This window comes from Drosophila rhopaloa, unplaced genomic scaffold (genome assembly GCF_018152115.1).
Source record: "Drosophila rhopaloa isolate 14029-0021.01 unplaced genomic scaffold, ASM1815211v1 contig_2, whole genome shotgun sequence".
Taxonomy (NCBI): domain Eukaryota; kingdom Metazoa; phylum Arthropoda; class Insecta; order Diptera; family Drosophilidae; genus Drosophila; species Drosophila rhopaloa.
In genome coordinates this window covers 22,218,668-22,243,425 of record NW_025335083.1, presented here as the reverse complement: position 1 = coordinate 22,243,425, position 24,758 = coordinate 22,218,668, and the positions used below count along the sequence as shown (strand labels likewise).

Here is a 24,758-nt window from a genome sequence, read left to right as displayed (position 1 = left end):
AATGTGACACATAAAAAAATTTAAGTTTACTACTTAAGCACATGAGATTTCCAAGGTGTTAACTATCATTTTTATTTGACAAGAAAATGTTCAAGCCAATAATGATATTGATGATTTCAATATTTAAGTCGAATCAATACAAAGTTAAAAAAGTATGCTTATAATAAAGATATTTACTTTATTTATTACATTTTCATTGCTTAAAAAAACTTGGAGAAATCGGTTACTAAGAACAAAAAGTGACAAATATTACTTACTTAAGTATATAATTAATTTCAAATTCGATCTTTTCAATAAAAGAATTACCGTTAAATATCTGGCAACATTGTGGCTGAACAAGCGTTAAGGTATTTCGCCAGCAACATTTTCGTCGCGCCCATTTAAGCCGAGTCTGTCAACTGCCGGCAAAGCGCGAAGACGTTGCTAGCCGCTTATTTCCGAGCTTCTCTTGGCTCATTGTTTATTTCTTGTTTGTTTTTGTGTTTTGAGCTGCAAGTCGCGTTCGAGCAGCGTTTATTTTTATCGCCTTTCCAAAGAGCGCAAGTGATTGAAATTCTGCGCCAGTGCCGGAGTAAAAGAAGTGATAAACGAAGCGATCGGGGAAGCAGCTGAAAAACGGTCGCCCAATTGGAGGCACCGATTCGAAACGGCCCCAAATGAGATTGAAACGCCTCGAAAAAGCATCACACGGGCCAGCCAATTGCCATTTGCGATTTAGCAATTGCGGATCGAATTGAACTCAGGCAAATTGTGGCACTCCATAGCCACCACACTCCACACTCCATACTCCACACTCCATACTCCACGCACACCTGCACCACCGAGTGTGTTGGCCCCGAAGGTCGACCGCATCTTTACAGGCTTTCGACTCTGCGTCACTGTCTCAAGAATGTGTTAATTCGGTGGTGATTCGACAACAACAAGAAAGCTTCGACTGCCTATAAAGCGGCAACAACAACACTTTGCCGCCTGACGACATAAGATTTGCATAAAAAAGTAAACAAACGCGCCTCAGAGAAAAGAAAAAAGCAACAGCGCTGGGGAAAAAATCAAAACAAAATCAATTCCATATATCAATACATAGCTATGAAAATGACTATACCATGACAACAAGGCAAATGTAAAATATTTTATAACATATTTATGTATCACTTCATTTTTATTTGAAGGCTATGACAATCAAAGAGTAGCTTGTTTATTAATTTAACATTGTGAATACCCAAACTAAGAAAGTAATATGAAATCAAATTTATATTTTAATCAGTTCCTTGACTGTGTTTATTCCACATGTAATGATGACTAAATCTTTTCAATTTGCGCCAAGTCGAATAAACTACTATTAAATGAAATATTTTCCAAAAATTTGTTATAAGCATGCGACTTTCAAGCAGATATAATAACAGATTGATTCTTGTGACTAAATATAACGTTTCAAAATACAGAAATGGAATGCTATTGATATTGTAACACATAGACAACAAGAATATCGAACTTATTACCTTCATCGTTGTGTTTTATCTGTAAAGAATCGAAATGATTGGACTACGGCCGCATCGAAAGCGTTTGGAGCTGGTTTTGATGGTACTCATCGGCGTGGCCTGGGGCATTTTGTTGTCGGAGTTGATGCGAAGGCAAAATCAGGAGGCTCAGGTGAAGGAGAAAAGCAGCCCCTTTCCTACCAGTCGCCGGATAAGTCCTTGCCCCACGGCTCCTTCCACCACCTCCACTTCTCCCTACATTACCACCACACCTCCATCTCCTCATGAGCTGGCCTCCCATCTGTTCAACAAGACACGTGTCCTGTGCATGGTGCTAACCAGCCCAAAAAACCACCAGAGTCGCGCCATCCACCTCCAGAGAACTTGGGGCACGCGCTGCAACAAGCTGATCTTCATGAGCACCAAGGCGGATAAGGAACTGGGTGCAGTGGCTCTGAAAGTGAGGGAGGGCTACTCAAACCTATGGCCCAAGACTCGGGCATCACTCCAGTATGTCTACAAGCATCATTTTCGGAACTACGACTGGTTTCTGAAGGCCGACGATGACACGTAAGTGCGATTAGCAGAGTTTAATGAGAAAGAATAAGCCATTCTTATATTAAATTAATAATAGATTTATAGCTTTTAAGTTCCATACGTTTTCTCTATTCAAAACATACTTTTAGATTACCTTACTATATCTTTACAAATGCAAAACCCAGATTATGAAATGTTTACAATACATTTTGCTGCCCTTCTTTGATTTCAGCTACGTGATAATGGAGAACCTGCGAGCCTTTTTATCCGCCTACAGTCCGAAGGCCCCAGTTTATTTTGGCAACAAGTTTCGCACGCATGTAAAAGAGGTAAATTCAAATTATTTTTGATAATTATTATATTAGCTTACTGATTTTTAAAGTCTTGCCACAGCTTAAAATATCAAAATATTAGATTTTCAGGGTAGTATATTAATATTAGTTTCTTTCAACTTACAAAATATAAAACAAAAGTTTAAAGAACCCCTTTTATTTTTTCGCCGTAAAGTGGGCTACACTTATATGTATGCAATTATATAAAATGAAAACCATTCCGAATATATTGGATTGGGCTATACCATTTATTTAAATAAACCTTACAATTTTCTTCCAGGGATACATGTCTGGAGGAGCGGGCTATGTTCTGAGCAAAATGGCCCTGCACCGGCTCATGAAGGTGGGATTTGGCAACAGTAGCCTCTGCAGCAACCGTGGATATGGCTACGAGGACGTGGAACTGGGCCGATGTCTGCAGGGGGTGGGCGTTGTGGGTGGAGATTCCAGGGACGAACACGGCCTGAGTCGCTTCATTCCCTTCTCCCCGCTGCACTGGTATCCAGACGCGCCGCAGTGGTACCGACCTCTGCTCTACCACACGACTCCAAATGTAAGGAAATCTTCCCATCCGGTCCTCGACTGCAAATCAGAACTACTTCTTTTTTTCTTATAGATCACAAACGATTGCTGTTCGAACTCGGCTATCTCGTTTCACTACAACAACGCCAAGGAGTTCTATGTACTCGATTATATTATCTATAAGTTAGGAGTTTTTGGCATTAACAGGCGACAGGATCAGTTGCCCTCGAAGAAATCCTTTTTGGCTGTTAACCATTCAAATGGTACTTCTCAAACCAAACAAATTGAGCTCGGAAAAATGACATTTAACAAAATGGTGCCAGGAAAAAATGTCACAAAACCAAAAGCCAAAGCCCAAGTCTTAGCCTTCTTGCGATGAATAATTAATGTAATATTGACTGCAGCAGACAATGCCAAAGAGTAAGACCAAGATATCGTAAGTTATAGTTCTAAAACTGCTCGTTTAATTAAGCCAATTAATATTATTGTTACCCCGTTTTTGTCCGGATAGGCTATGATTGATGTAAGTTTTACTTATTGCCATTTTAATTATTTATAAGTTACAAACATATGTTTAAATTAAATAAAGAAGCATCATAACCTAAACTGTTGAGTTCCTAATCCTCTTTTTCTTGAGGTTTTTAGCGGAGGATGCCCAGCAATTAGGCCATATGGTCGGGATTTATACAAAATCGTTTCCAAAAAGTGCATTTCGTAGGGTGACACGTAGTGGATGGAAATTGAATAGGTTGAACAACATTGCATTCCCTGAAAGTAAAGCCAGTTAAGTTTGCATGAAGTTCCTTTCTATAAATTAAAATAAGTATTATTGTTCTAGCTTAACTTTACAAAAGCCACTAGGAGTTTTACAACCCATTGCAAAGCTTATTATAATTTATATTTCTTTATACATATATTAATCGGAGACGTAAATAGTAAAGATAAACTCTTGCTAATTTGCAAACTATTATAAGTTTCCTACCATAAACTATTATCTAAGTTGGTAAATTTGGGTTAGTGTTTCTCTTACCGTTCCAGATGAGTGCAGAAGATATCTCTTTAGCCAAAAGTCATCTTCATCATGATCAGGTATGAGAAAGTGTTCCAGGGTTAGTGAAAAGAACCGATGTCGTCCGTAAATGTCCCTGGAATCGTAGGCCTTCACATGCAATTCCCGAAGGCATTCGCCCATCTGATAGTCCTCAGTGCCTTTATCTCCTGGCAGGCAGTGTCTCACTATCCCATCAACCAGTTTCTCCACAGCCCTTTTGCTGAGCACATAGCCAGCTCCGCCGGACATGTAGACGTGGTTGTTCAACTGGAATGTGGAGCCGAAGTAAACCGGGGTCTTGGGTGAGTGCGGCTGGAGCATGTGGCGCATGTTCTCCATTACCGCATAGGTATCGTCATCGGCCTTGTAGAACCAATCCGCCTCATGGCCATAATGCATGTAGGCATGTCGGAAAGCGGCCTTTGTCTTGCCCCACAGATTGCTGCGACTATCGCTGATGTTTAGGCCCACGATCTCGAGTCCCGGCAAGATGGTTACCGAAGAACTGCCATAGTATACCACTCGGTTGCAGTGGCGACCCCAAGTCTCGCTAACTGCTCTCACGGCTCCCATGTAATTCCTTTGCCAGGTCAATACCAGGCAGATTATCCTGACCGACCGATACATGTACCTGGCCACCCGATCGTTCGACGGTCTAGAGGCTACTGCGGTGGGAAGACTGGAAGACCTCAGTTCCGGCAGGGGATTTACGTGGCCATAGGGTCGCAGGTGGTAGAGCACAAACTCCAGGGTATACATGGACATGGCACGGCAATATGGGAAAATAATGGCTTTCCCAAAGCAACTCTCCCAGCTCTAAAGGTTACGATTAAATATAAGCTTTAGTTTCAAATTGAAAAGAAGCATTTATGATGTTAAATATTTAAATTCAGTTCAAGAATGTTATTTTTTAATCACAAAACTATTTATTTTATTAGCTCAAATATTTTTATACTTTGAACAATTCAATAATAATTTGTGACTAGCACGTTGACTTTGAGAGCTTATAAAGAATCAAACTTTGATATAATATTTGTCAAAAATATATATAATAACATTTATTGAGTATTCGGACATAAATTGTCTTGAAGATGGTAAGCCAACTCACCTGATTATCGTAGACTGCTCGAAAGGCGCAGGGCCAAAGCCAGAACTCCTGACGCAAACTGAACGGGATCACCTCATCCGGGACGTTAAATGGCAGGAGGTCCTCGCTGGGACCCCGTCTCATTCGTTTCAAGCACTCCCTGAAAAAGACTTCATTTTGGAGGCAGTTCCTCGTGACCAGCTGCTCCAAAGCCTCCCTACTGAAGATGAAATCGGTGGTGGGGACCATGCCCACATGGGCATAGATATAGAAGGCATGATGGGCACTAAAATATAACTCCTCGGTGGGCTGATAGTGCGCCAGCATGTGGCGCAGATTCTCCATAATGACATACGAGTCCAGGTACACGACCAGCAGCCAGTCGAGCTCATTGTGGAACTCCATGTAAGTACGGCGGTATGCCTCCAACAGAGTGATCTTCCTTTGGTCGACAATGGTCAAGCGATTGCAGCGACGACCCCAACTCCTCTTAGCATGCCCCGCCTTCAAAAGACCGAACTTGTAGTCCGATTGGTCCAGATAAACCAGGCAATGCACGCGCACCTGCTCCCGCAGAAGTTTGGCTATCCGATCATCGTTCCAATGCTGACTTCTTAGACCAACATCGTAGTCACCTATCTTCTCCTTATATGGCTTACAAATTAGCTCCTTCAGATCTTCAAAGAACGTGCTGTTGAGAAATATCATCAACTCGAGTACAGACAGCCAGGACAAAGTTGACAGGAACAGCAATCTGAATGTTCCCCTAAAGTTCATATTTGTTCTTTTATTTTTTATTTCATAAAAACTTTGGCATTCTTAGATACAGCTCCTCAGGTTCATAAATATTTAATGAGTATAACTCAAATTAGTTCAATAATAACAAGAAAGGAAGCAAACTTCGGCAGGCCAAAGTTTATATATTGAAGCTGCCAAAGCTTGCTTTCTTTCTTGTTTGTTTATGATTATAATATATAGGGTAGATAATGCATCGGCAGAGCCATTTTTCGAAAATTTAAAAAGGGGTTACATACAAAAAAAAAAAAGGGAAATTAGGGAATTAAACCACAATCATTTTGAGGTATGCCACTTTGTAATCGGATGGATGTCTGTAGGAAAAGTTATGAGCTTAGAAGTGCCGTTTTTAGACACTTTTCTGCAAAGCCATTTTTCGAAAATTTGAAAAGGGGTAACATCATTAAAAATGACGAAAAATCGACCCAAAAATAAAAAATAAAGTGAAAACACAGTTTTTTAGAGAATTAAAGCAGAATCATTTTGAGGTATTCCACTTTGTAATCGGATATCTGTAGGAAAAGTTATGACCTTAGAAGTTCCGTTTTTGGACCCTTTTCTGCAAAGCCATTTTTCGAAAATTTGAAAAGGGGTAACATCATTAAAAATGAGGAAAAATCGACCCAAAAATAAAAAATAAAGTGAAAACACAGTTTTTTAGAGAATCAAACCACAATCATTTTGAGGTATGCCACTTTGTAATCGGATATCAGTTGGAAAAGTTATGAGCTTAGAAGTGCCGTTTTTGGACCCTTTTCTGCAAAGCCATTTTTCGAAAATTTGAAAAGGGGTAACATCATTAAAAATGAGGAAAAATCGACCCAAAAATAAAAAATAAAGTGAAAAGACAGTTTTTTAGAGAATCAAACCACAATCATTTTGAGGTATGCCACTTTGTAATCGGAGATCAGTTGGAAAAGTTATGAGCTTAGAAGTGCCGTTTTTGGACACTTTACTACAAAGCCATTTTTCGAAAATTTGAAAAGGGGTAACATCATTAAAAATGAGGAAAAATCGACCCAAAAATAAAAAATAAAGTGAAAACACAGTTTTTTAGAGAATCAAACCACAATCATTTTGAGGCATGCCACTTTGTAATCGGATATCAGTTGGAAAAGTTATGAGCTTAGAAGTGCCGTTTTTGGACCCTTTTCTGCAAAGCCATTTTTCGAAAATTTGAAAAGGGGTAACATCATTAAAAATGAGGAAAAATCGACCCAAAAATAAAAAATAAAGTGAAAACACAGTTTTTTAGAGAATCAAACCACAATCATTTTGAGGCATGCCACTTTGTAATCGGATATCAGTTGGAAAAGTTATGAGCTTAGAAGTGCCGTTTTTAGACACTTTTCTGCAAAGCCATTTTTCGAAAATTTGAAAAGGGGTAACATCATTAAAAATGACGAAAAATCGACCCAAAAATAAAAAATAAAGTGAAAACACAGTTTTTTAGAGAATTAAAGCAGAATCATTTGAGGTATTCCACTTTGTAATCGGATATCTGTAGGAAAAGTTATGACCTTAGAAGTTCCGTTTTTGGACCCTTTTCTGCAAAGCCATTTTTCGAAAATTTGAAAAGGGGTAACATCATTAAAAATGAGGAAAAATCGACCCAAAAATAAAAAATAAAGTGAAAACACAGTTTTTTAGAGAATCAAACCACAATCATTTTGAGGTATGCCACTTTGTAATCGGATATCAGTTGGAAAAGTTATGAGCTTAGAAGTGCCGTTTTTGCACCCTTTTCTGCAAAGCCATTTTTCGAAAATTTGAAAAGGTGTAACATCATTAAAAATGAGGAAAAATCGACCCAAAAATAAAAAATAAAGTGAAAACACAGTTTTTTAGAGAATCAAACCACAATCATTTTAAGGTATGCCACTTTGGAATCGGAGATCTGTAAGAAAAGTTATGGGCTTAAAAGTGCAGGTTTAAGGATACTTTTCTGCATTTATTTAAAATTAGGAAAATGACGAAAAGCCGACCCAAAAATACAAATCAATCTGAAAATGTATATTTTTGAGAATTAAACGACAATCATTTAGAAATATGGCACTTTTAAATCGGATTTCTGTAAGAAAAGTTATGGGCATCACCGTATACAAGTATTCCTGATCTTTAGGTATATAGAGTTTTATTTCCTAAATCTCCATTCATCCATATTATTCCTAATACTGTAGAAAATAAAAACAAATAAATAAAAATGAATTTCAATTTTATTTAGTTCCTCTTAGTAAGAATCGTAGTCTATATTGTAAATGGGAAATGTGTTATAGGGCTTATTGAGCTCGTCATCCATCTGTTCATCAATCCAAGACTTCATCTGGGTAATGTTGGTGTACAGGCCGGGCACGTCTTCCTCTCCGCACTTTATGCCGCTGTTGACAATGCCGACGAATTCGAAAAGATCAGGGTATCCGGGGATCGGGCACATCAGGGGGGATCCACCGTCGCCCTTGCAGGAATCTCGTCCCCTTTCTCCACCGGCGCACAGCATGGTGGGATCGAGCGTGTACCTCCTACCCAGCACCCTACTTACTTGGGCCGCACACACTCCGCTGCTTACGATTGGTAGATCAATTTTCTTTTGTCGATGCGAAATGTCGCCATCGAGATAGTCCAACTTGCCCCAACCGGCCACCAAGCAGCGATCTCCAACGTATGAAATTCCCGGAGAGGGCCAGCAAATGGTACCGATCTGGGGTTTCAACTGGAACGAAATGGCGAGTACGATGAGCGCTATGTTGTTTCTACCGGTAATGCCATTGAAGCCTGGATGCCTTACTATCCTGGCCGGGTATCGCGTCACAACCGTGTTTTTGAACAATTGCTTCAAGTCCCAAACACCACCTGCGACTAGGAAATCGTCTATTGTCTTATTCATCATCAGGTGGGCAGCAGTTACTACGACATTTTCGGTGACCAGAGTGCCAGAGCCAAATAAATCAGATCCTTTCATCAACGCCACGATCCATGGAAATTCGTTGGGCCTTGACTGATCGAGTGTAACCTGCGTTTCTGTTTCCAGACCTCTGGGATTACTCCGACCACAATTTTGTGGGGCCCCGATAGCCAACTGCAATTGAAAAATACATATTAATAATTAAACGTAATTCTATATATATGCACTTACTATTCCAGAAGTGTGACAGCATGTTTCTGAGTTCAGGCATGCCGAACTGAAGGTCGGGGCATTAATACAGAGGCCCTTGGGTACGCAATCCATTTGGAGTCCACAAGGTGCTCTCGCCTCAGTCAGCACCCATAAAAGGCAACTTAAAATAATTACTCTTAGCGACATTGTTTGACTGACGACCTAAGAATAAATTAAATTTATACTGACAATTGTATATATTCTGAGAACAAAGAATCCTCTATACTGCTATCAATTGATAAGCACAATGCTTCTACATACATTTATATACATATGCAGAAGTAAGCTCAAAAGCTTAAAAAACAAAGCCTATAAAAAATTAAAACGAAATATTTTTTTTTTATTGAAATTATTTTACAAAATTGTTAGTATTTGTATAGTATTTAGTATATATTCTTATTTTAATCCCATAATTTATAAAATCGGACAACAATCATTTATACTTGTAAGCTTCCAAAGCTTTATTGTTTTTAATGATAGCTGTATTTCAGGCCTTTTTTTGTGGGAAATATTTATAAATGTCCCGGAAAAACCCTCAATTTTTTGCCATTTTATGGCGATGAGTCTAAAAACCCAAGTGATAAGAGTCTGATCTTGACTTTTGACTATTTCGACCTTTATTTTGGGAATTTATACACGATGCTCAAAACATATGAGTTCTCTTCATAACTTATGTTCTAAGATGGCCCTGCATGAGATTGATAATATCTCCTGGTACGCTTAACACTTGCTCCAAATGCGGATTAATCCAGTCTTTGAACTTGGATACACTTGTGTAGGCTGGCCACACTCGATGCCCCAGGCGAGGATACCAGCCTGCTCGTAGCGATTGGGGTCCTCTTCGAGAGAGCAGAACAAGGCAGATCCTCCAAATCGATAGCAGGCATCGTTGTCCTTCTCTCCGCCGGCACAAATTAAACTATCGTGCAGCCGATAGTTGTGGCCCAAATGGGTTAGTCGGAACTGATCCTGGCACTTCGCACCATCGATTATGGGCAAGGCGACTTTCTGTTGGATGGTTAGGAACCTATTACCAGTCCTCATTCCCCAACCGGCAACCATGCAGCGCCTTTCCTCGAACGTCTTTCCCGAAATGGGTAGGCATATAGTCTGGATGTGGGATTTTAGCTCGAATGGCGAATCCAGAAAGAGGAGAGCCAAGTTGTTAGTTCCGTTCAAGTAATCGAATGCCTCGTGCAACAGGATCTTAGTCACTTGACGCTCCTCGGGCGGGAACACCTTCGTAGGGGATTTCAAGTCCCAAGCGCCAGCTCTAATCCTAATGTCGACACTGGACTTATCTACCAGAAGGTGGGCCGCACTTAGTACTAGTCCTGGGGCAATCAGAGAGCCGCCTCCAAGGTATCGGCCCTTGGCGAACAATGCCATCACCCAGGGAAATTGGCCAGGTCCTGCCTGGTCATCATATACCTGTATGTTTTCATCTAGTCCATTTGAATTACTCATGCCACAAAGAGTGATGGGTCGAGGTCTAGCAGCAGATCCATTACTTAGGCCAATCTACAAAAAAAAACAGGGTCCGCCTTAATTGACTACAACGATAGGTGATTATTTGTCCTTACCACTTTGGACCTGTGACAGCAGACTTCAGTGCCCTTACAAAGGATTGCAGATCTGATATCCTTTTGTGGACAATTTTCTTTGGGAACACACCGATTGGAATCCAAGCATATGTTGCTAGCATCGCTAAACACAATGCAACCGAAAAAGGGAGCTAAAAGCGCCCAGAGATGTGCCATCGTTCTCTCGACAACAGATTCTCAAAACGTCGGTGCTCGTACATGACAACTTATTTTGCTCTAGAGATAAGAAAATCAAAATAAAACATTAAAAATAAAATAATCAGAGCAAAGTAGATTTAGAAATAGATTTAATCATTTAGAAATTATTTTGTAAAATTTGAAATGTAGTAGATATCTTGTTTAACCAGAAATCTCAAAAAGAATATTATTTTTTTTACTTAACGATAAAAATTGGGGAAGTAAAAATAAGTACTATTTGTACTGTATCTTTGACTTATTTATAAAGGTGCGACTGAGAATTATTTTTTTGTTTTTCCGTCTTTTACTTTTTTCCTTTTGTCAATTTTAGAATAACATTAAAACTAAATTAAAACGTTGCCTATTATCTTATCGCCAGTGCAATCAATACAATTTTGTTTTAAATGATGTTATATTACTCAAAAATTGCTGATTGGACAGACAGATAGACATGGTTAGATCGACTGAGCAAAAATATATATTCTTCATAGAGTCGGAAACGCTTTCTTTTACCTGTTACATACTTATCAACAAATACAATTACTCCACAAGTATACAATAATTGTCAAGCATCATTTCAATTTTTTCACGCGAAAATAAATTCGGAAAGTCCAAGAGTGCAATAATACTGATCTTGTATATATATATAAAATAACACTTGCTTCGATCTTATCGTAGATAGAATGTGTTTGTGTGCGTTTTTCTTGATAAGTATGTCAATTTTAAGTTGGAATTTGCAAATATAAATATGTATATGTCATAAAACAACGACTGAATAATTTAAATGGGATAACGCAAGTTCAAGTTAATGCAATAATAAGTCGACATACAATTATCAGTTAATATAGCCTTTAACATGTGTATATACTTAAAAACGAAGCTTTCTTGATAATAATAATAGAGTAGTCAAGTCTTCGTAAATAAATTCTGAAATGGTAAAAAATCTATATTTATTAAAGTATATGTTTAAAACATACATTCGTATGGGAGCTATATGATAAGATCGTCCGATTCTTTTCCCTCCGACTTATTTACTAAGTGCTATTATATGTGTTATTCTCTTCAAGGTATACAAATCGAAATACACTAAAGAAAAAATATGCGTCTTACAACCATTCAAAGCTGAGATAAAATCTATATTATATGTTATATATTTTACTTGATGTGACCACCCAACAGAGTTCAATAAAAACAATAAATACATACTTTTAATCATGGATACATTTTATTAACCCATTAGCGAAAAGTGATTTCAGCTGACAAAACATTATTCAGTTATTTATTATCCCATCTTTGGAGTGATTTTGCCGGGGTTTCCCTCCACACCTTGCTGCAGCTGCCCCTTAATCCAACCCGACAACTCGGCCACGTCAGTGAACAATGAAACTACCCTTTCTTGACCACATCCATAGTTCCGGCTGGAAATACCAGCTAGCTCGTAGCGATGCGGTTGGTTCTCCAGTGGACAGAACAAAGGGGATCCGCTATCGACAGTGCAGGCATTATCGTCCCCCACTCCGGCGGTACAAATTAGGCCCCCGGGCCGCTGATAGTTTCCCTTGAATATATTCTGGCAGTCTTTTTGGGCTACTGTCAGTTCCTTTTGTGCTTGAACATCGGAATCTTGGAGTTTCATATCCGAAAACTTGCTCCATCCGGCAGTCACGCAGCGCTTGCTGTCGAAGGATTTGTACTGCTGAGGTAGGCATATGGTCCGGATGTGAGTTCTCAATGTGAACGGCGACTCCAGAAATAGAAGGGCTATGTTATTGGCCCCATTCTGTGGTTGATAGTTGTCGTGGATCTGGATCCTGGCCACATGACGCTCATCCGGTGGGAACTGCTCCACGCGCAATAAAAAGTCATAATCGCCAGCTCTGGCCACAATGTTCGTCGTGTTTATAAGATGAGCTACTGTCACGACAACTCCAGGGGAAACTAGGGATCCGCTTGCGAAGTAGTTACCATGGTTGAAAAGAGCGATGGTCCAGGGATATTGATGCCTTACAGGCACTGGCTCACTCGCAAATAATTGGTTTCGATTGCTCCACCCGCAATATTCGTCATAAGGATCATTCAGCTTCGGTTGTTGACTTGGTGGAGCTGGATTACGCTGATCTCTTCGTTCGTCTGGGATCTGATTGTTCGGTGGTTCTGGGTTCGGAGACTTCGTTGGTTCTGGGGTAACAAACTCTGGCTGTTCAGGGTTCGGTTCAAATATGACAGGTTGTAAGAAATCTTGCCCAGGTGGTTCTGGGCTCGAATTCTTTAAGACGTGTTGTTGGATTTGAGGGACTTGGTTAGAGTTAAGGGAGCCGGGTGGAAAGTTGGGTTTGATTGGGTTCGCATGCTCTTGTGGTTCAGGGTTCGGATTCCAAGGAACGGTTGGTTTACTTTGTGGGCCTTCTAACAGGCCGTTTTGCGTGACTTGTGGCCACTATAAATTGATAAAAATCAGTATGTAATAAATGAAAATAATTTATGGACTTACCCCGATCGCAGGCGCACAACATTCTTCACTGAAAAAACAGGTTCCTATTACTTTATTTTTGCAAGTTCCACCCGCAACACAATGATTTGGAGTGTTGCAGGGCACAGCATCAGAATTGCATATAATGCATAAGAGTAGGGCTCCTATTGCCCAGAATCGAAACATCGTTCACTCAAGATAATTAACAAAAGACTGACGGCCAATGGAGCGAACGAGAGATTATATACCTTAGCTTATCAGCTTGGGTTTTTTGTTTGTCTTTTTTATGTCACTGATTGGTCATTTTTGAGTATATATGTTATTTGTACACAAGGGCAAACCCATATAACAGCTATAGGATATATTCAACTCCAGGGTCGGATCTGAAGTGATGTAATACTATCATTTTAAGCAAGAAGCAGCTAGAGATAGGATATAGTCATCCAATTTCGATAAAACTCCAGGCATTGGTTTAAAAATCGAAAACACCGAAAAACCAAAGAGTTCTTTAAACAGAGAATTGCAAAAGTTTCTAGCTTTTAAACCAAGCCCTTAATTTGTATAGACGAACAGACGGACATGGCCATATCAACTCGGCTAGTGATGCTGATCAAAAATATGTATACTTTATAGGATTGAATATGTCTCCTTCACTTTTAAAAAATATTTTTAAATGTTAGCTAAGATCAGTTTTCAAATTGGTTTTTTCTAGGTGTAAAGATAATTTAGTATATAGATTAGCGACAACTGTTTTCTTCGGGGAATTGTCTTTATAAATAACGCACTATAAAACCGCGGACAGCAAACACACATCAACAAGTTTTGATATGCAAATTACTCACAGAAATAAACTGCGAATATGGCATAGTATGTGTGACTGCCTCTGGTGTATCAAAATTGTAAGGTCCTAATCCAACAAATTTGTTCTTGAAATCTATATTTTGACATGATAAGAAATGGTATTAAGCTTTTTTTGTACAACTTATATTGAAACACTGAAAACATTGCGCACCGCATATAATAGATAGATAGAAGATTTTCGTCAAAATCTATTTTAAATGGGTTCTTCTCAACCGATTTTGGTATTGCACTATTAGGGAAATGAGATACAGATGGGTTATATTGCTGTCCCCATTAGAGTATAAAAACTCTTCATCTCGAACGATTTTTGCCGATTTTCGGATGCTAAATCCCATTCCCCATTCTCACCAAAATATTAGTCTCTGACATAAATGCGTTGCTAACTTATAAACATCTTTGGCTTATCAGTTCGCGGAACTAAAGTTCATGGTTCAAATTGTACGTTTCCTAAACCATTATAAAATTTCACAAAAATAAAATAGATTATTTCACAAAACAAGCATTTTCTGTTGATTATACTAATATATAGGGTAGAAAATGGTTCCTACCTTGTTAAAGGGCAATTTTTACAGTAGACAAAAATTTGCAGGTAATTGTCTAGTCTTTATTTCGTAATGTTTGAAATTTAGAAATTGATGTACATCTATTTTCAGAAATTATTAAACTTAATTTAAAATCAATTGCTTATAGTATTATATTATGAGCAGAATTAGATTAGTCACCAATCACCAATTAAGGTACTTTGATGGTTCTGGGCTGGGATACTTTTGGACGGGTTGTAGGACTTGGTAGGGGCACTTAAAGACCGGTGAAAAGATCGGTTCGATTGGATTCGGATACTTTGGTGATTCTGCGTTCGGATATTTTGGAGCGAGTTGTTGGTTTTGTGTGTACTTGTGGACGGGATTAAAGAAGGGTTCGAATCGGTTCGGTGGTTCTTGGTTGGGGTACTTGGAGACGGGTGGAAAGATGGGTTCGATTGGGTTCGCATAGTTATGTGGTTCTTGGTTCGGATTCTTTGGGACGTGTTGTTGGAATTGATGGACTGGGTTAGAGTACTTGGAGCCGGGTGGAAAGATAGGTTCGATTGAGTTCGCATACTTAGGTGGTTCTTGGTTCGGATAATTTGGGGGGGTTTGTTGCATTTGTGGGTACTTGGAGACAGGTGGAAAGATGGGTTCGAATCGGTTCGGATGCCTTGGTGCTTCTGGGTCCTGATACTTTGGGGCGGGTTGTTGGATTTGTGGGAATGCTGTTGGGTAATATTGCGCTGGGTTCGGGTACTCTGCGGTGCGTTGTTGGTTCTTCTCGTGTTGCGGGTCTTGTGGCCACTATAAATTTATGAAAATCAGTATGTACAAAATAAATTATTTTATAGACTTACCGCAAACCCATCCGCACAACAGTCTTCACTGAACCAGCATGGTTCTCCGCCTTCGATAGTAAGCACTATCTTTTTGCAAGATCCTTTTTGAGTACATCGATAAAGGCATAGATCAGCATCAGAAATGCATATTAAAAGTAGGGCTGCTATTGCCCAGAATCGAAACATCGTGCACTCAAGTTTAATAATTAACGAAAGACTGACAGCCAGTGGAGCGAAGAAGAGCTTATATACCTTGGCTTATCAGTTTTGGTAGGTTTTTTTTTCTTCTTTGTCTGATTGATGTTTATTGAGTATAAATTTATACACATACCATAATCTGATCTGAACTGATAATAAAAACAAGAAAGGAAGCAAACTTCGGCAAGCCAAAGTTTATATACCCTTGCAGTTATTACAAAACAACTACATTTCGATTTCTATGCCTATGTTACTAAAAGCAATAAAGCTATGTCGATTTTGCGCTGCATTTTCACATCGTTTCTATGGCAGCTATATGATATTGTTGTCCAAGTTTGACAAAACTAATAGCTAGATTCTGATATAGTAAATTATCACTATATATCAAAGGAATATTTTGAAAAATAGAAAAACAGCAAAAACTAGTTATGAATAATATATAAGTATAAGTTGATAGTAAAAATGAAAATTAACTATGACGTGGCCATTAACTTTATCTTAAAGTTATGTTAAAGTTATGTTAAAGTTACGTTAAAGTTATGTTAAAGTTATGTTAAAGTTATGTTAAAGTTATGTTAAAGTTATGTTAAAGTTATGCTAAAGTTATGTTAAAGTTATGTTAAAGTTATGTTAAAGTTATGTTAAAGTTATGTTAAAGTTATGTTAAAATTATGTTAATGCTATGTTAATGCTATGTTAATGCTATGTTAATGTTATGTTAAGTTATGTTAAAGCTATGTCAATGTTATGTTAATGTTATTACCACGTCATACATAATGAGAATTTTTACCATTGACTACTTTATAATTCCCAACCAGTTCTGGCCAAATCTTCATGGAGTAGGGACTGTGGCACGCGAAAAATCCAGTCGATCCATTTGACCGAAAGTCTGTGTGTGTGAGTGTGTTACTCAAGGATCATATTTGGTGATGCCTACTTATTTGGGTTGATCACCAGGATGCAGGATCAAGGACCTAATATGGTACATAGTAATATGTCTAATTAAATTAAATACATTAAATTAATTGTTTAAATTATAATTCCAGGTTTAGTGTGCGCCTGGGGAGTGTATGCTGGAGGCATATGGCGGTACCATCACTTGAACCGGATGCAGTGCATCAAGAAACCAACGGAGTGAGTCCCATTTCTAGGATAACTTAATTATTTAAGCAATTTAATATAAAATAGCACCTTAAAGTAGGCAAAGTATTTTTTAAGTAAGAATTCATAGTCATAACTATTAGAGATTTCCCTTAAGAAGGCTAAAAGCCTATTAACAGATTGGTTATTTCACTTAATTGCAAAAAATTGAAATTAAGACTCAGTGGAGTCCGGCCATAAGTAATAAGAATATTCGTTTTTTCAACAAATTTAAATTTTATCTAAATCTTTCAATGCATTTAAAACATATTAATACTAATTTTTTTAAGCACATGAAGTAAATCAAAATTGTTAACAATAAGTAAGAATAAGGCATTATAAGCCGGAGAATTTCGCCGCAACATGGACTACCAAAAACAGCGACATTATTTTCGTCAGACATCATTCGTTATTTTGGAGCAGAAGTAACCCCAAACTGGACTTAAGGATGCACTTTCAAAATGACAACGAGGTATGTAATAAATTTAGGCATTAGTTTTTAAAATAAATTATTAAAATGCGGGTGATACCATCTTATTTTGATTGGACACCATGATGCTTGAATCAAGTATTTAATTATTTTTATTATTTATTTCTAATTCCAGGTTTTGTGTGTGTGTGTTATTGAGAAGCGATTGCAGGAGACTTAGGGCGATATCATCACTTCAACCGGATGCTGTCAGTCAAGGAATAAACAGAGTATGTACCATTTTTAGAATAACTTAACTTAATTAATTATTTAAGCAACTTAAAATAAAGTAACACCTTTTGGTGAGCAAATTATAGTCGTAATTCCCTTAAAAACAGTGAAGGCTATTTAAAGATTGATTATTTTACTTAATATTCCATTGTAACATACTTTCACATTTTGAATGTGGGTTATTAATGGCAGAGTTTGAAATTATGTGAAGTCCGGCTATAAATAAACTCAAAGACTTGGTTCAGACTCTATTCGTTGTTTCAGAAAATCTAACGAAATAAATTCTTTAAATGCATTTCGATATTTAAATACAACTTATTTTAAACTAAATAAATGAATAACAAGAAAGGAAAGCTAATTTCGGGCGGAGCCGAAGTTGATATACCCTTGCAGAATACTCTGATGCATTCTTAATACTCATAAAAAATCCAAACTTCCCAACTTTAAAAACACCAAAGTTATGGCATTTTCAATCGTTCAGTTATATGGCAGCTATAGGATATAGTCGTCCGGTCCATATGAAATTTGGTAGGTCGGATTGATTGGCCAAATATAAAACCCATAGAAAGTCCCAACTTCCTAACTTTACAAACACGAAAGTTATGACATTTCCGATCAATCAGTTATATGGCAGCTATAGGATATAGTCGGCCGATCCCGTTCCGACATATATACTGCGTGCAAAGGAAAGAAGGGTGTGTGCAAAGTTTCAATTCGATATCTTTAAAACTGAGAGACTAGTTCGCGTAGAAACAGACAGACGGATAGACGGACATGGCTATATCAACTCAGGAAGTAATCCTGGTCAAGAATATATATACTTTATAGGGTCGGAGATGTCTCCTTCACTGCGTTGCACACTTTTGACCAAAATTATAATACCCTCTGCAAAGGTATAATGAGAATATTTAACAAATTTAAGCGGATTGTTTCTATGGTAGCCTGGGGATATAGACCTTCTATCAGCGCTGTTTTTAAAATGCGTACACATATAATTAATTAGTATAGACGAACACGGCTATATCAACTCGCCTAGGGATGCTGATCAAAAATTGTATTTTTAAGGATTGAAAATGTCTCCTTCACTACGTTACAAACTTCTGATCAAAATTATAATACCCTCAGCAAGGGAATTAAAATGGCAACTTAACTATTAATTAAAGATATTAATTGCACAACAATATTTTTTAAAGCTTATTCCCTTTCATCTTAAATCTATTAATTGCCTAAGTAACCAATAGAAATGGTATATGGAATGATATGGAATTCTTACAAATATAACTATTTTCAAAAATAGATTTTTATTTTCAAACAAAGAGTTAATTCAGATTAAAGAAATATAACCCTTTTAACATTCTAGCTAAGACCAATTTCCCTTATTTGTTTTTTCTATATTTTGACTCAATTTAGGCATGATCAATAAGTTGACATGATAAGAAATGGCATAAAGCTTTGTTTGTACAAAATTCGGTACTCTTAGCGATGATTCATGATTAATTTATTTTGAAACATTGCGCATTGCGTAATAGGTAGATAGAAGATTTTTGGCCAAATATTTTTTAATTGGTGAGTAAGTTTTTTTTCATATATATATGTATCCTCCCCTAAAACACAATAGTATTATAGAACAAAAAAATTGTTTTATTTTGAATAAAGATCCATTATGAGTTTGTTTTCTTGATTACCCGACGATTCTTGGACCGACAAGAGCGCAGTTCGTAAGGGGTTCCACTGAGTTCACTGCCAGGCTTTGGTCAATCCAATCTCTGAAAATGGCCACACTTGTGAAAACTGCTGGAACATTTTCCTTGCCACACTCGACGCCCCAGTTGACGATGCCAGCCTGCAAGTAGCGATTGTCGTGTACGCCCAGTGGGCAGAACAGGGCGGATCCTCCATCGCCGGTACAGGCATCATTGTCCTTCTCTCCGCCGGCACAGATTAGGCTGCTGGCCAACTCAAAGGTGGGGCCAAGGCGGGTCCTCAAGAGGTTTTGGCATTGCCCTCTGTCCACCATCGGTAAATCGATTTTCTTTTGCACTTGCGAAAACTGTGGAGCCTCGAACGATTGCTTTCCCCATCCGGCAACCAGACAGCGATCTTGCAGGAAGACCTTTCCTTGGTGGGGCAAACAGATGGTCTGGATGTGGTCCTTCAACTCGAACGGCGAAGTGAGGTACAGAAGGGCTATATCGTTGGCCCCAGTAGATTGTACAAACTCTTTATGTCGAACGATTTTGGCCACATATCTATCCTCATGCGAAAACGGTTCCGATGCGGATGCTAAATCCCATTCGCCAGCTCTCACCATAATATTAGCCTCTGACTTAAGCCTTATGGAGTGAGCTACTGTAAGAACAACTCGTGGCGCAATGAGGGATCCGCCTCCAAAGAATTTTCCATCGCTGAATAGAGCGATCGTCCAGGGAAATTGGCCGGGTCTTGAGTTCCTCTCATTAGTCTTTTTAATTGGAAAAAAAAATGAATTTCAGTCTTGGGCAAATCAATATGACAATGTGGTACTTACAATATTTGAGTATTCACAACAGATTTCATTCGCCTTGCATGGAGTTCTTAAATCATTTTTTCCAATTTTAGCCACTTTCAAACAAAGTCGATTGGCAGCACAATGATACGGAGAAGAACAGGCATCACAATGAATTATGCAGCTTAAAAGAAAAACTCCTATTGCCCAATGGCGTAAAAGTGTCCACTTCAGAAGAAACATTTTAAAAGACTGATAATGTGAATGTGTTGCCAGCTTATAAGAATCTTCGCCTTATCAGTTCTGGGAAAAACACAGTTCATGGTTCAATTTTTTTTTAATCAAAGCAGGCATTTTTGTTGGTGATACTTATATATAGGGTCCTACCTAGTTTAAGAGTACAATTTATGGCAAATAAAAATTTGTTGGTAATTGGCAAGTCTTTATTTCGTCATTTTTGTAAGTTATAAATTTAAGTACATCTATGTACTTTTTATATTATGAGCAGAACTAGATTAATCTAAAAATTTCCCAATTACTACTTTGGTTTTTCAAAAAGCGCTTTAATGTATAAATGAAATTAATATTTCATCATTAAAAATGTACCAAGCTTAAAACATCAAAATGAAATAAAGGTTTAATTATTTTTTTGCCAGTGTAACCAGCATTGCAGAGAACACATTGCAAAAGCTGTTTTCTATGCTTAACCTCTCAGAAGACTTACTCAGCTCTTTAATAAAATTAGGCGTTACTGATAGGTGTAACTACAGCGAATACACATATGGATTCAGAACGAACACAGAACCAGCAAAAATGGAAAGAAAGGAGTGCGTTTTTCTGGATCGAAATAGCTACTATCAACAGCATTCAGTTTCGTCATCAACCTCCCGCCCAGTGCTATTTTTGCTCCTGGGCATCGGTATTGGATATCTGATAACCCAGGTCGTTCTCTGGCCTATTATTGACCTTAAATCGCATGCGAATCGCACGACCGGAACGAATCCACTCGACATCGATTTGAGCGAGGAAGTGCGAGTCCTGTGCTATGTCCATACAAAGCCCAGCAACCACAAGCCGCAGGCCCAGGCCGTTCTGGAAACCTGGGGCAGGAGGTGCAACAAGCTGATCTTCTTCAGCAGCCGGAACGACACCAATCTCAAGGGATCCGTGGCCCTGCCCGCCGCCAATGCCAACTTCCGTGAGACGTGGCGGAAAACGAAGGCCGCGCTGAAGTACCTCTACGAGCAGCACTTGAACGATGCCGACTGGTTTCTGGAGGCCGACGATGAGACCTATGTGCTGATGGAGAATCTGCGGTACATGGTCTATCCGTACAGCCCAGAGTTGGCCATCTACTTCGGATACCCGGGCACTGTGATGAGTCGTGCTGCACTGCGTCGCTTCGTGGAGGTATCCCTGCCAAACCCATCGAAGTGCGAGCCAAAGGACGCGGGTCCCACGGGCGGGAAACTGAAGGAGTGCCTCGAGAACGCCAATGTGATGGCGGGAAACTCTTGCGATTCCGAAGGACGCAGACGGATGTATCTCGTTGAGCCACAGGCCAGATCCAATATGTACCTTCGCTACGATCCCAAGTTCTGGTTCTGGAAATTCCTCGCCTACAGGACCCAAGATGTTCGTAGTCTAATTGTAAATTAATATCTTACCTAAGAGCTGATTTTTTTCAGGGAATATTTTCTTGGTCCAACTATGCTGTTTCGTTTCACTACGTTCAACATCGCTACATGCATTGTTTCGAGTATATGATCTATAGATTAAGGGCTTTTGGACGGAGGCTTCCAGTGGAGTCCCTGCCAGTCAAGTATGGCACTACAGTGAAGAAGGACATTAAAGGATATCAACCACAAAATATTGAGGAAGATGTGGCAGTGAACTATGCCTATTGAAGACCTTTAATTAATTTTTGCCTTACATAAAACACATACTTTTGAAAAGGTCTTAAAATCGTATGTTTACATTTATTGAACATACTTTAGAATGTTTATTAAACTATTTGACTATAATGATTTAAGTAGCTAGGACATTATTATTATAGCAAATACAATGCGAAAGCTTCATAATTTAAGGCAACTTTAAATGATTATTAAAACACTATGCTATAGGAAAAATGAAAACAGTTCTAATGTCGCCTCGAAGTTTTCTTGGATTTTGAATCCTTATTCGTTTCCTCATCCGTATGCTCAGAATCATCGTCAGTTGTTCTGGAATCATCCGCTGCTTCAGTTTCATTTGACTGCTTTTCCTCTTCTCTTTCAATCTCCTTGGATTCCACTTCCTTGGCTTCGGGTTCCTTCGGCTTCTCAGTTGTGGTGGGGAATAACCTGTCCATGTCATCCGCGGAATCCTCATTACTGCCCAAAGGACGTTCAACAGGAGCGGGAAGCAACTGGCCCACTGCTAGTTTGGCAGGAAGAGGTTCTAGCGATCGCATCATACCATACGGCTTCAAATGGTAGATCAGGTAGTCCAGCACGTACATCATATTTGGGGCAACATAGTGAAAGGAGATGGCCAAATCCGAGCAGCAATCGAGACCCTGGTAAAAATGTAATTTATAATAATCTCAACAAAATTTGTCATATATTTAAATTATCAACAATATATGTATATCATACCTATTTCAATATGGAATTATAAATCTAATAGAACAATTGTCAAAAGTATGACAAAAACTAAATTTATTATACATATTTGTTGACTAAGTGGCTGAAAAATGTATTATTTTAGACAGAATTGAAACTTGGATTAAACAAGGAAAATTTGGGGACCCAAGACAAATTGGGTATGCTATTTACCATGCTCATTTTATAAAGAACTTTTTATTTTAAATCTCCCATTTTACTTTCCTATGCCAACTAAATATTAAAACTTTAGCCAAATTAAAACTTACGTCATCCGTCTTGTAGAAGAGGTAGTTCCAGTACCAAAAGTTCTTGTCCCATTTCGCTGGAATTAAATGATGTTCCGGGACAAATGGAAACATGCGACCGCGCCCAATCTCGTCCCTGGAATCCCCGGCCGTAACATTCAGGTGCTCCATGCAGCGCCCGATTTCGATGTCCTCGTTGACCACTGTGCCCGGCAGGCACATCTTCGGATTCGGAATGCCCTCGACCACAAACCGACGCAGTGCCTCGCGACTGAGTACGTAACCCGCTCCGCCGGACATGTAGCCCTGCTTCACGAACGGCTTGAACTTGAAGCCGAAGTGAACGGGTGTTTCGGGACTGTACGGATAGAGCATATACCGCATATTCTCGATCACCGCATACGTGTCATCATCCGCCTTGTAGAAGAAGTCGGCGTCGTTATAGTGGTGCTTATACACATACTTGAAGGCTTCCTTGACCTTGGCCCACAGATTCTCACGGCCCTCGCCCACATCCAGCTGCACCGTGGGCAGCTCCTCATCCGGGCCAGAGCTCATGAAGAGCAGGATGTTGCAGCGCTTGCCCCACGTCCTCTTCACGTGGCGGGCCTTCTTCTTGTGGTTGGTGGGATTGGTCATGACCCAGCAAAGGATGCGGACCTCCTTTTTCAGCTGATCGGCCACGGAGGTGTTGTCATCGGGATGGTCGTGCTGGAAGGGATTGTGATCCGGCCCCAACAATAACTGGCTTTGCGGACGCAAGCGACGACTAAGATATGGATACAGGCTCTCGTTCGGCACAACGCTTGAGAAGATTTGGGACATGCAGTAGCCCACCACCAGGCCCACAATCAGGGCCAACAACGTGCGATATCTGGAGCGAGGAGCTGAAATCGGTGAATAGGGTATTATATATTTTATATATTCAATGACAAAACTGTTTTCAAATTTTCCTAATATTAACACTAAAGATAATACCGTGTTTCACCAAAACTAAACATTTATTAAAGATTTCTGTGGACTCAACACCGAAATTTGCCACCACGTCAGCTTTTTCAGAAAAAGGAAAACATTTTAAAACTTGCTATTTTCATAATTTTTAAAACTCAATAAAAAACGAAATGATCTTTTCAAGTAATTTTAAGCTCTTATTTAAAACAGTTACAAAAACATTAATTTCAAGATATTTTCCACGCAAATTATTGTCATTTGGTAATGTTAGTGCTCCAAATTTGGCAATTTTCAAGACTTTCTTTATTCTCTGAGATCCCGGCTTTCTCTGTATAACTTTTTAAGTTCCTGACAAAACCAACATTGATGTTGCTGATCAGGAATTTATATACTGTTTTAAACTCTGAATGTTTTAATAACATATAAAAATAATCCATAAATTTGTAATCACCTTCTATTAATAGAGAGCGCGATAAAAGACTTGCACTTGTCATCTTTGAACTTTACTACTAAATGTATAGATCACTTGAATGTTCCAACCGGGAAAGGAATGACATGAACCGTCAAAAGTTCACTTGTGCAAAGCATATGTGTTGAATTTCCAACTGTCTACCAAATACGTCAAACTGAACTGAACCCATACGTCTTTGTAAGCCGAATGATCGCCATAAGAACTAAGAATGGAGCTGTTTGGATAGCTTACGTTATACTCGTAGTTTTTCAAAAACAGTTGGACAAACGTAACCCATTCAAGATACTCATATATAGGTCTTTCTACTGAACAATATTAGTATAACCTTTGTGACGCAAGAAAAACTATAGTACATTATATTACACATGTCGACAAAAATTACATTTAAGGAAATCTATGTAAGTATTGAAGAAGAATAAAGATTATGGTATAAAGTATAGTTGTTAAGTAGTTTAGTTTTCCTAGTTCCAGAACCAAGCCCATAGTAT

General features: G+C 38.7%; 9 protein-coding genes and 1 long non-coding RNA gene across 11 annotated transcripts; 3 read left to right on the top strand and 7 right to left on the bottom strand.

Moving 5' to 3' along the window:
• Positions 1–408: 408 nt before the first annotated feature.
• LOC108053152 (glycoprotein-N-acetylgalactosamine 3-beta-galactosyltransferase 1) lies at positions 409–3,442 on the top strand. Its single transcript, XM_044459888.1, has 4 exons — positions 409–2,048; positions 2,248–2,344; positions 2,628–2,900; positions 2,964–3,442. Exons 1-4 carry the CDS (start codon positions 1,534–1,536, stop codon positions 3,246–3,248), a joined length of 1,170 nt encoding a protein of 389 aa, XP_044315823.1. The 5' UTR covers positions 409–1,533; the 3' UTR covers positions 3,249–3,442.
• Positions 3,443–3,463: 21 nt separating this feature from the next.
• LOC108053151 lies at positions 3,464–5,784 on the bottom strand. The gene is made up of 3 exons (XM_044459406.1): positions 5,029–5,784; positions 3,900–4,736; positions 3,464–3,637 (listed from the first exon to the last, which is right to left on the bottom strand). Exons 1-3 carry the CDS (start codon positions 5,782–5,784, stop codon positions 3,464–3,466), a joined length of 1,767 nt encoding a protein of 588 aa, XP_044315341.1.
• Positions 5,785–8,000: 2,216 nt separating this feature from the next.
• LOC108053156 (phenoloxidase-activating factor 2) lies at positions 8,001–9,103 on the bottom strand. Its single transcript, XM_017135745.2, has 2 exons — positions 8,936–9,103; positions 8,001–8,878 (listed from the first exon to the last, which is right to left on the bottom strand). The coding sequence occupies exons 1-2, from the start codon at positions 9,101–9,103 to the stop codon at positions 8,033–8,035; spliced, it is 1,014 nt and encodes a 337-aa protein (XP_016991234.2). The 3' UTR covers positions 8,001–8,032.
• Positions 9,104–9,573: 470 nt separating this feature from the next.
• On the bottom strand, positions 9,574–10,714 carry LOC108053157 (phenoloxidase-activating factor 2). The gene is given in 3 exon segments (XM_017135746.2): positions 9,574–9,736; positions 9,739–10,477; positions 10,540–10,714. Coding segments are annotated over 2 exon segments (795 nt in total). The 5' UTR covers positions 10,424–10,477; positions 10,540–10,714; the 3' UTR covers positions 9,574–9,626.
• A 1,226-nt stretch (positions 10,715–11,940) lies between these two features.
• On the bottom strand, positions 11,941–13,403 carry LOC108053153 (phenoloxidase-activating factor 2-like). Its single transcript, XM_017135742.2, has 2 exons — positions 13,229–13,403; positions 11,941–13,174 (listed from the first exon to the last, which is right to left on the bottom strand). Exons 1-2 carry the CDS (start codon positions 13,391–13,393, stop codon positions 12,020–12,022), a joined length of 1,320 nt encoding a protein of 439 aa, XP_016991231.2. The 5' UTR covers positions 13,394–13,403; the 3' UTR covers positions 11,941–12,019.
• Positions 13,404–14,650: 1,247 nt separating this feature from the next.
• LOC108053154 (repetitive proline-rich cell wall protein 2-like) lies at positions 14,651–15,632 on the bottom strand. Its single transcript, XM_017135743.1, has 2 exons — positions 15,453–15,632; positions 14,651–15,399 (listed from the first exon to the last, which is right to left on the bottom strand). Exons 1-2 carry the CDS (start codon positions 15,618–15,620, stop codon positions 14,794–14,796), a joined length of 774 nt encoding a protein of 257 aa, XP_016991232.1. The 5' UTR covers positions 15,621–15,632; the 3' UTR covers positions 14,651–14,793.
• An 881-nt stretch (positions 15,633–16,513) lies between these two features.
• Positions 16,514–17,153, top strand: LOC123037817. Of its 2 annotated transcripts, XR_006417635.1 has the most exons (3): positions 16,514–16,614; positions 16,679–16,766; positions 17,063–17,153. It is a non-coding gene; the product is annotated as an uncharacterized LOC123037817 (long non-coding RNA). The 2 variants fall into 2 exon arrangements; XR_006417636.1 differs by lacking the exon at positions 17,063–17,153 and having other exon boundaries at positions 16,679–16,780.
• Positions 17,154–19,153: 2,000 nt separating this feature from the next.
• Positions 19,154–20,200, bottom strand: LOC108053150 (phenoloxidase-activating factor 2-like). The gene is made up of 2 exons (XM_044459405.1): positions 20,000–20,200; positions 19,154–19,933 (listed from the first exon to the last, which is right to left on the bottom strand). The coding sequence occupies exons 1-2, from the start codon at positions 20,198–20,200 to the stop codon at positions 19,154–19,156; spliced, it is 981 nt and encodes a 326-aa protein (XP_044315340.1).
• Positions 20,201–20,756: 556 nt separating this feature from the next.
• Positions 20,757–21,922, top strand: LOC108053161 (glycoprotein-N-acetylgalactosamine 3-beta-galactosyltransferase 1). Its single transcript, XM_017135749.2, has 2 exons — positions 20,757–21,592; positions 21,646–21,922. The coding sequence occupies exons 1-2, from the start codon at positions 20,771–20,773 to the stop codon at positions 21,862–21,864; spliced, it is 1,041 nt and encodes a 346-aa protein (XP_016991238.1). The 5' UTR covers positions 20,757–20,770; the 3' UTR covers positions 21,865–21,922.
• An 8-nt stretch (positions 21,923–21,930) lies between these two features.
• On the bottom strand, positions 21,931–24,470 carry LOC108053160 (glycoprotein-N-acetylgalactosamine 3-beta-galactosyltransferase 1). Its single transcript, XM_017135748.2, has 3 exons — positions 24,250–24,470; positions 22,869–23,734; positions 21,931–22,514 (listed from the first exon to the last, which is right to left on the bottom strand). Exons 1-3 carry the CDS (start codon positions 24,290–24,292, stop codon positions 22,098–22,100), a joined length of 1,326 nt encoding a protein of 441 aa, XP_016991237.1. The 5' UTR covers positions 24,293–24,470; the 3' UTR covers positions 21,931–22,097.
• Between the last annotated feature and the right edge of the window lie 288 nt (positions 24,471–24,758).

What these genes read in the sequence shown, in the direction of transcription:
- LOC108053152 (XM_044459888.1), top strand. Translation starts at nt 1,534, where the DNA reads ATGATTGGACTACGGCCGCATCGAAAGCGTTTGGAGCTGGTTTTGATG. An exon ending in TTCGCACGCATGTAAAAGAG is followed by an intron (nt 2,345 to 2,627) that starts GTAAATTCAAAT and finishes ATTTTCTTCCAG; the next exon opens with GGATACATGTCTGGAGGAGC. An exon ending in TCTACCACACGACTCCAAAT is followed by an intron (nt 2,901 to 2,963) that starts GTAAGGAAATCT and finishes TTTTTCTTATAG; the next exon opens with ATCACAAACGATTGCTGTTC.
- LOC108053151 (XM_044459406.1), bottom strand. Translation starts at nt 5,784, where the DNA reads ATGAACTTTAGGGGAACATTCAGATTGCTGTTCCTGTCAACTTTGTCC. An exon ending in GAGCAGTCTACGATAATCAG is followed by an intron (nt 4,737 to 5,028) that starts GTGAGTTGGCTT and finishes CGTAACCTTTAG; the next exon opens with AGCTGGGAGAGTTGCTTTGG. An exon ending in TTCTGCACTCATCTGGAACG is followed by an intron (nt 3,638 to 3,899) that starts GTAAGAGAAACA and finishes CTTTACTTTCAG; the next exon opens with GGAATGCAATGTTGTTCAAC.
- LOC108053156 (XM_017135745.2), bottom strand. Translation starts at nt 9,103, where the DNA reads ATGTCGCTAAGAGTAATTATTTTAAGTTGCCTTTTATGGGTGCTGACT. An exon ending in GCTGTCACACTTCTGGAATA is followed by an intron (nt 8,879 to 8,935) that starts GTAAGTGCATAT and finishes TTTCAATTGCAG; the next exon opens with TTGGCTATCGGGGCCCCACA.
- LOC108053153 (XM_017135742.2), bottom strand. Translation starts at nt 13,393, where the DNA reads ATGTTTCGATTCTGGGCAATAGGAGCCCTACTCTTATGCATTATATGC. An exon ending in GTTGTGCGCCTGCGATCGGG is followed by an intron (nt 13,175 to 13,228) that starts GTAAGTCCATAA and finishes ATCAATTTATAG; the next exon opens with TGGCCACAAGTCACGCAAAA.
- LOC108053154 (XM_017135743.1), bottom strand. Translation starts at nt 15,620, where the DNA reads ATGTTTCGATTCTGGGCAATAGCAGCCCTACTTTTAATATGCATTTCT. An exon ending in GTTGTGCGGATGGGTTTGCG is followed by an intron (nt 15,400 to 15,452) that starts GTAAGTCTATAA and finishes ATAAATTTATAG; the next exon opens with TGGCCACAAGACCCGCAACA.
- LOC108053150 (XM_044459405.1), bottom strand. Translation starts at nt 20,200, where the DNA reads ATGTTTCTTCTGAAGTGGACACTTTTACGCCATTGGGCAATAGGAGTT. An exon ending in GTTGTGAATACTCAAATATT is followed by an intron (nt 19,934 to 19,999) that starts GTAAGTACCACA and finishes CCAATTAAAAAG; the next exon opens with ACTAATGAGAGGAACTCAAG.
- LOC108053161 (XM_017135749.2), top strand. Translation starts at nt 20,771, where the DNA reads ATGGAAAGAAAGGAGTGCGTTTTTCTGGATCGAAATAGCTACTATCAA. An exon ending in TCGCCTACAGGACCCAAGAT is followed by an intron (nt 21,593 to 21,645) that starts GTTCGTAGTCTA and finishes GATTTTTTTCAG; the next exon opens with GGAATATTTTCTTGGTCCAA.
- LOC108053160 (XM_017135748.2), bottom strand. Translation starts at nt 24,292, where the DNA reads ATGACAAGTGCAAGTCTTTTATCGCGCTCTCTATTAATAGAAG. An exon ending in GCGCTCTCTATTAATAGAAG is followed by an intron (nt 23,735 to 24,249) that starts GTGATTACAAAT and finishes CACCGATTTCAG; the next exon opens with CTCCTCGCTCCAGATATCGC. An exon ending in TCTTCTACAAGACGGATGAC is followed by an intron (nt 22,515 to 22,868) that starts GTAAGTTTTAAT and finishes CATTTTTACCAG; the next exon opens with GGTCTCGATTGCTGCTCGGA.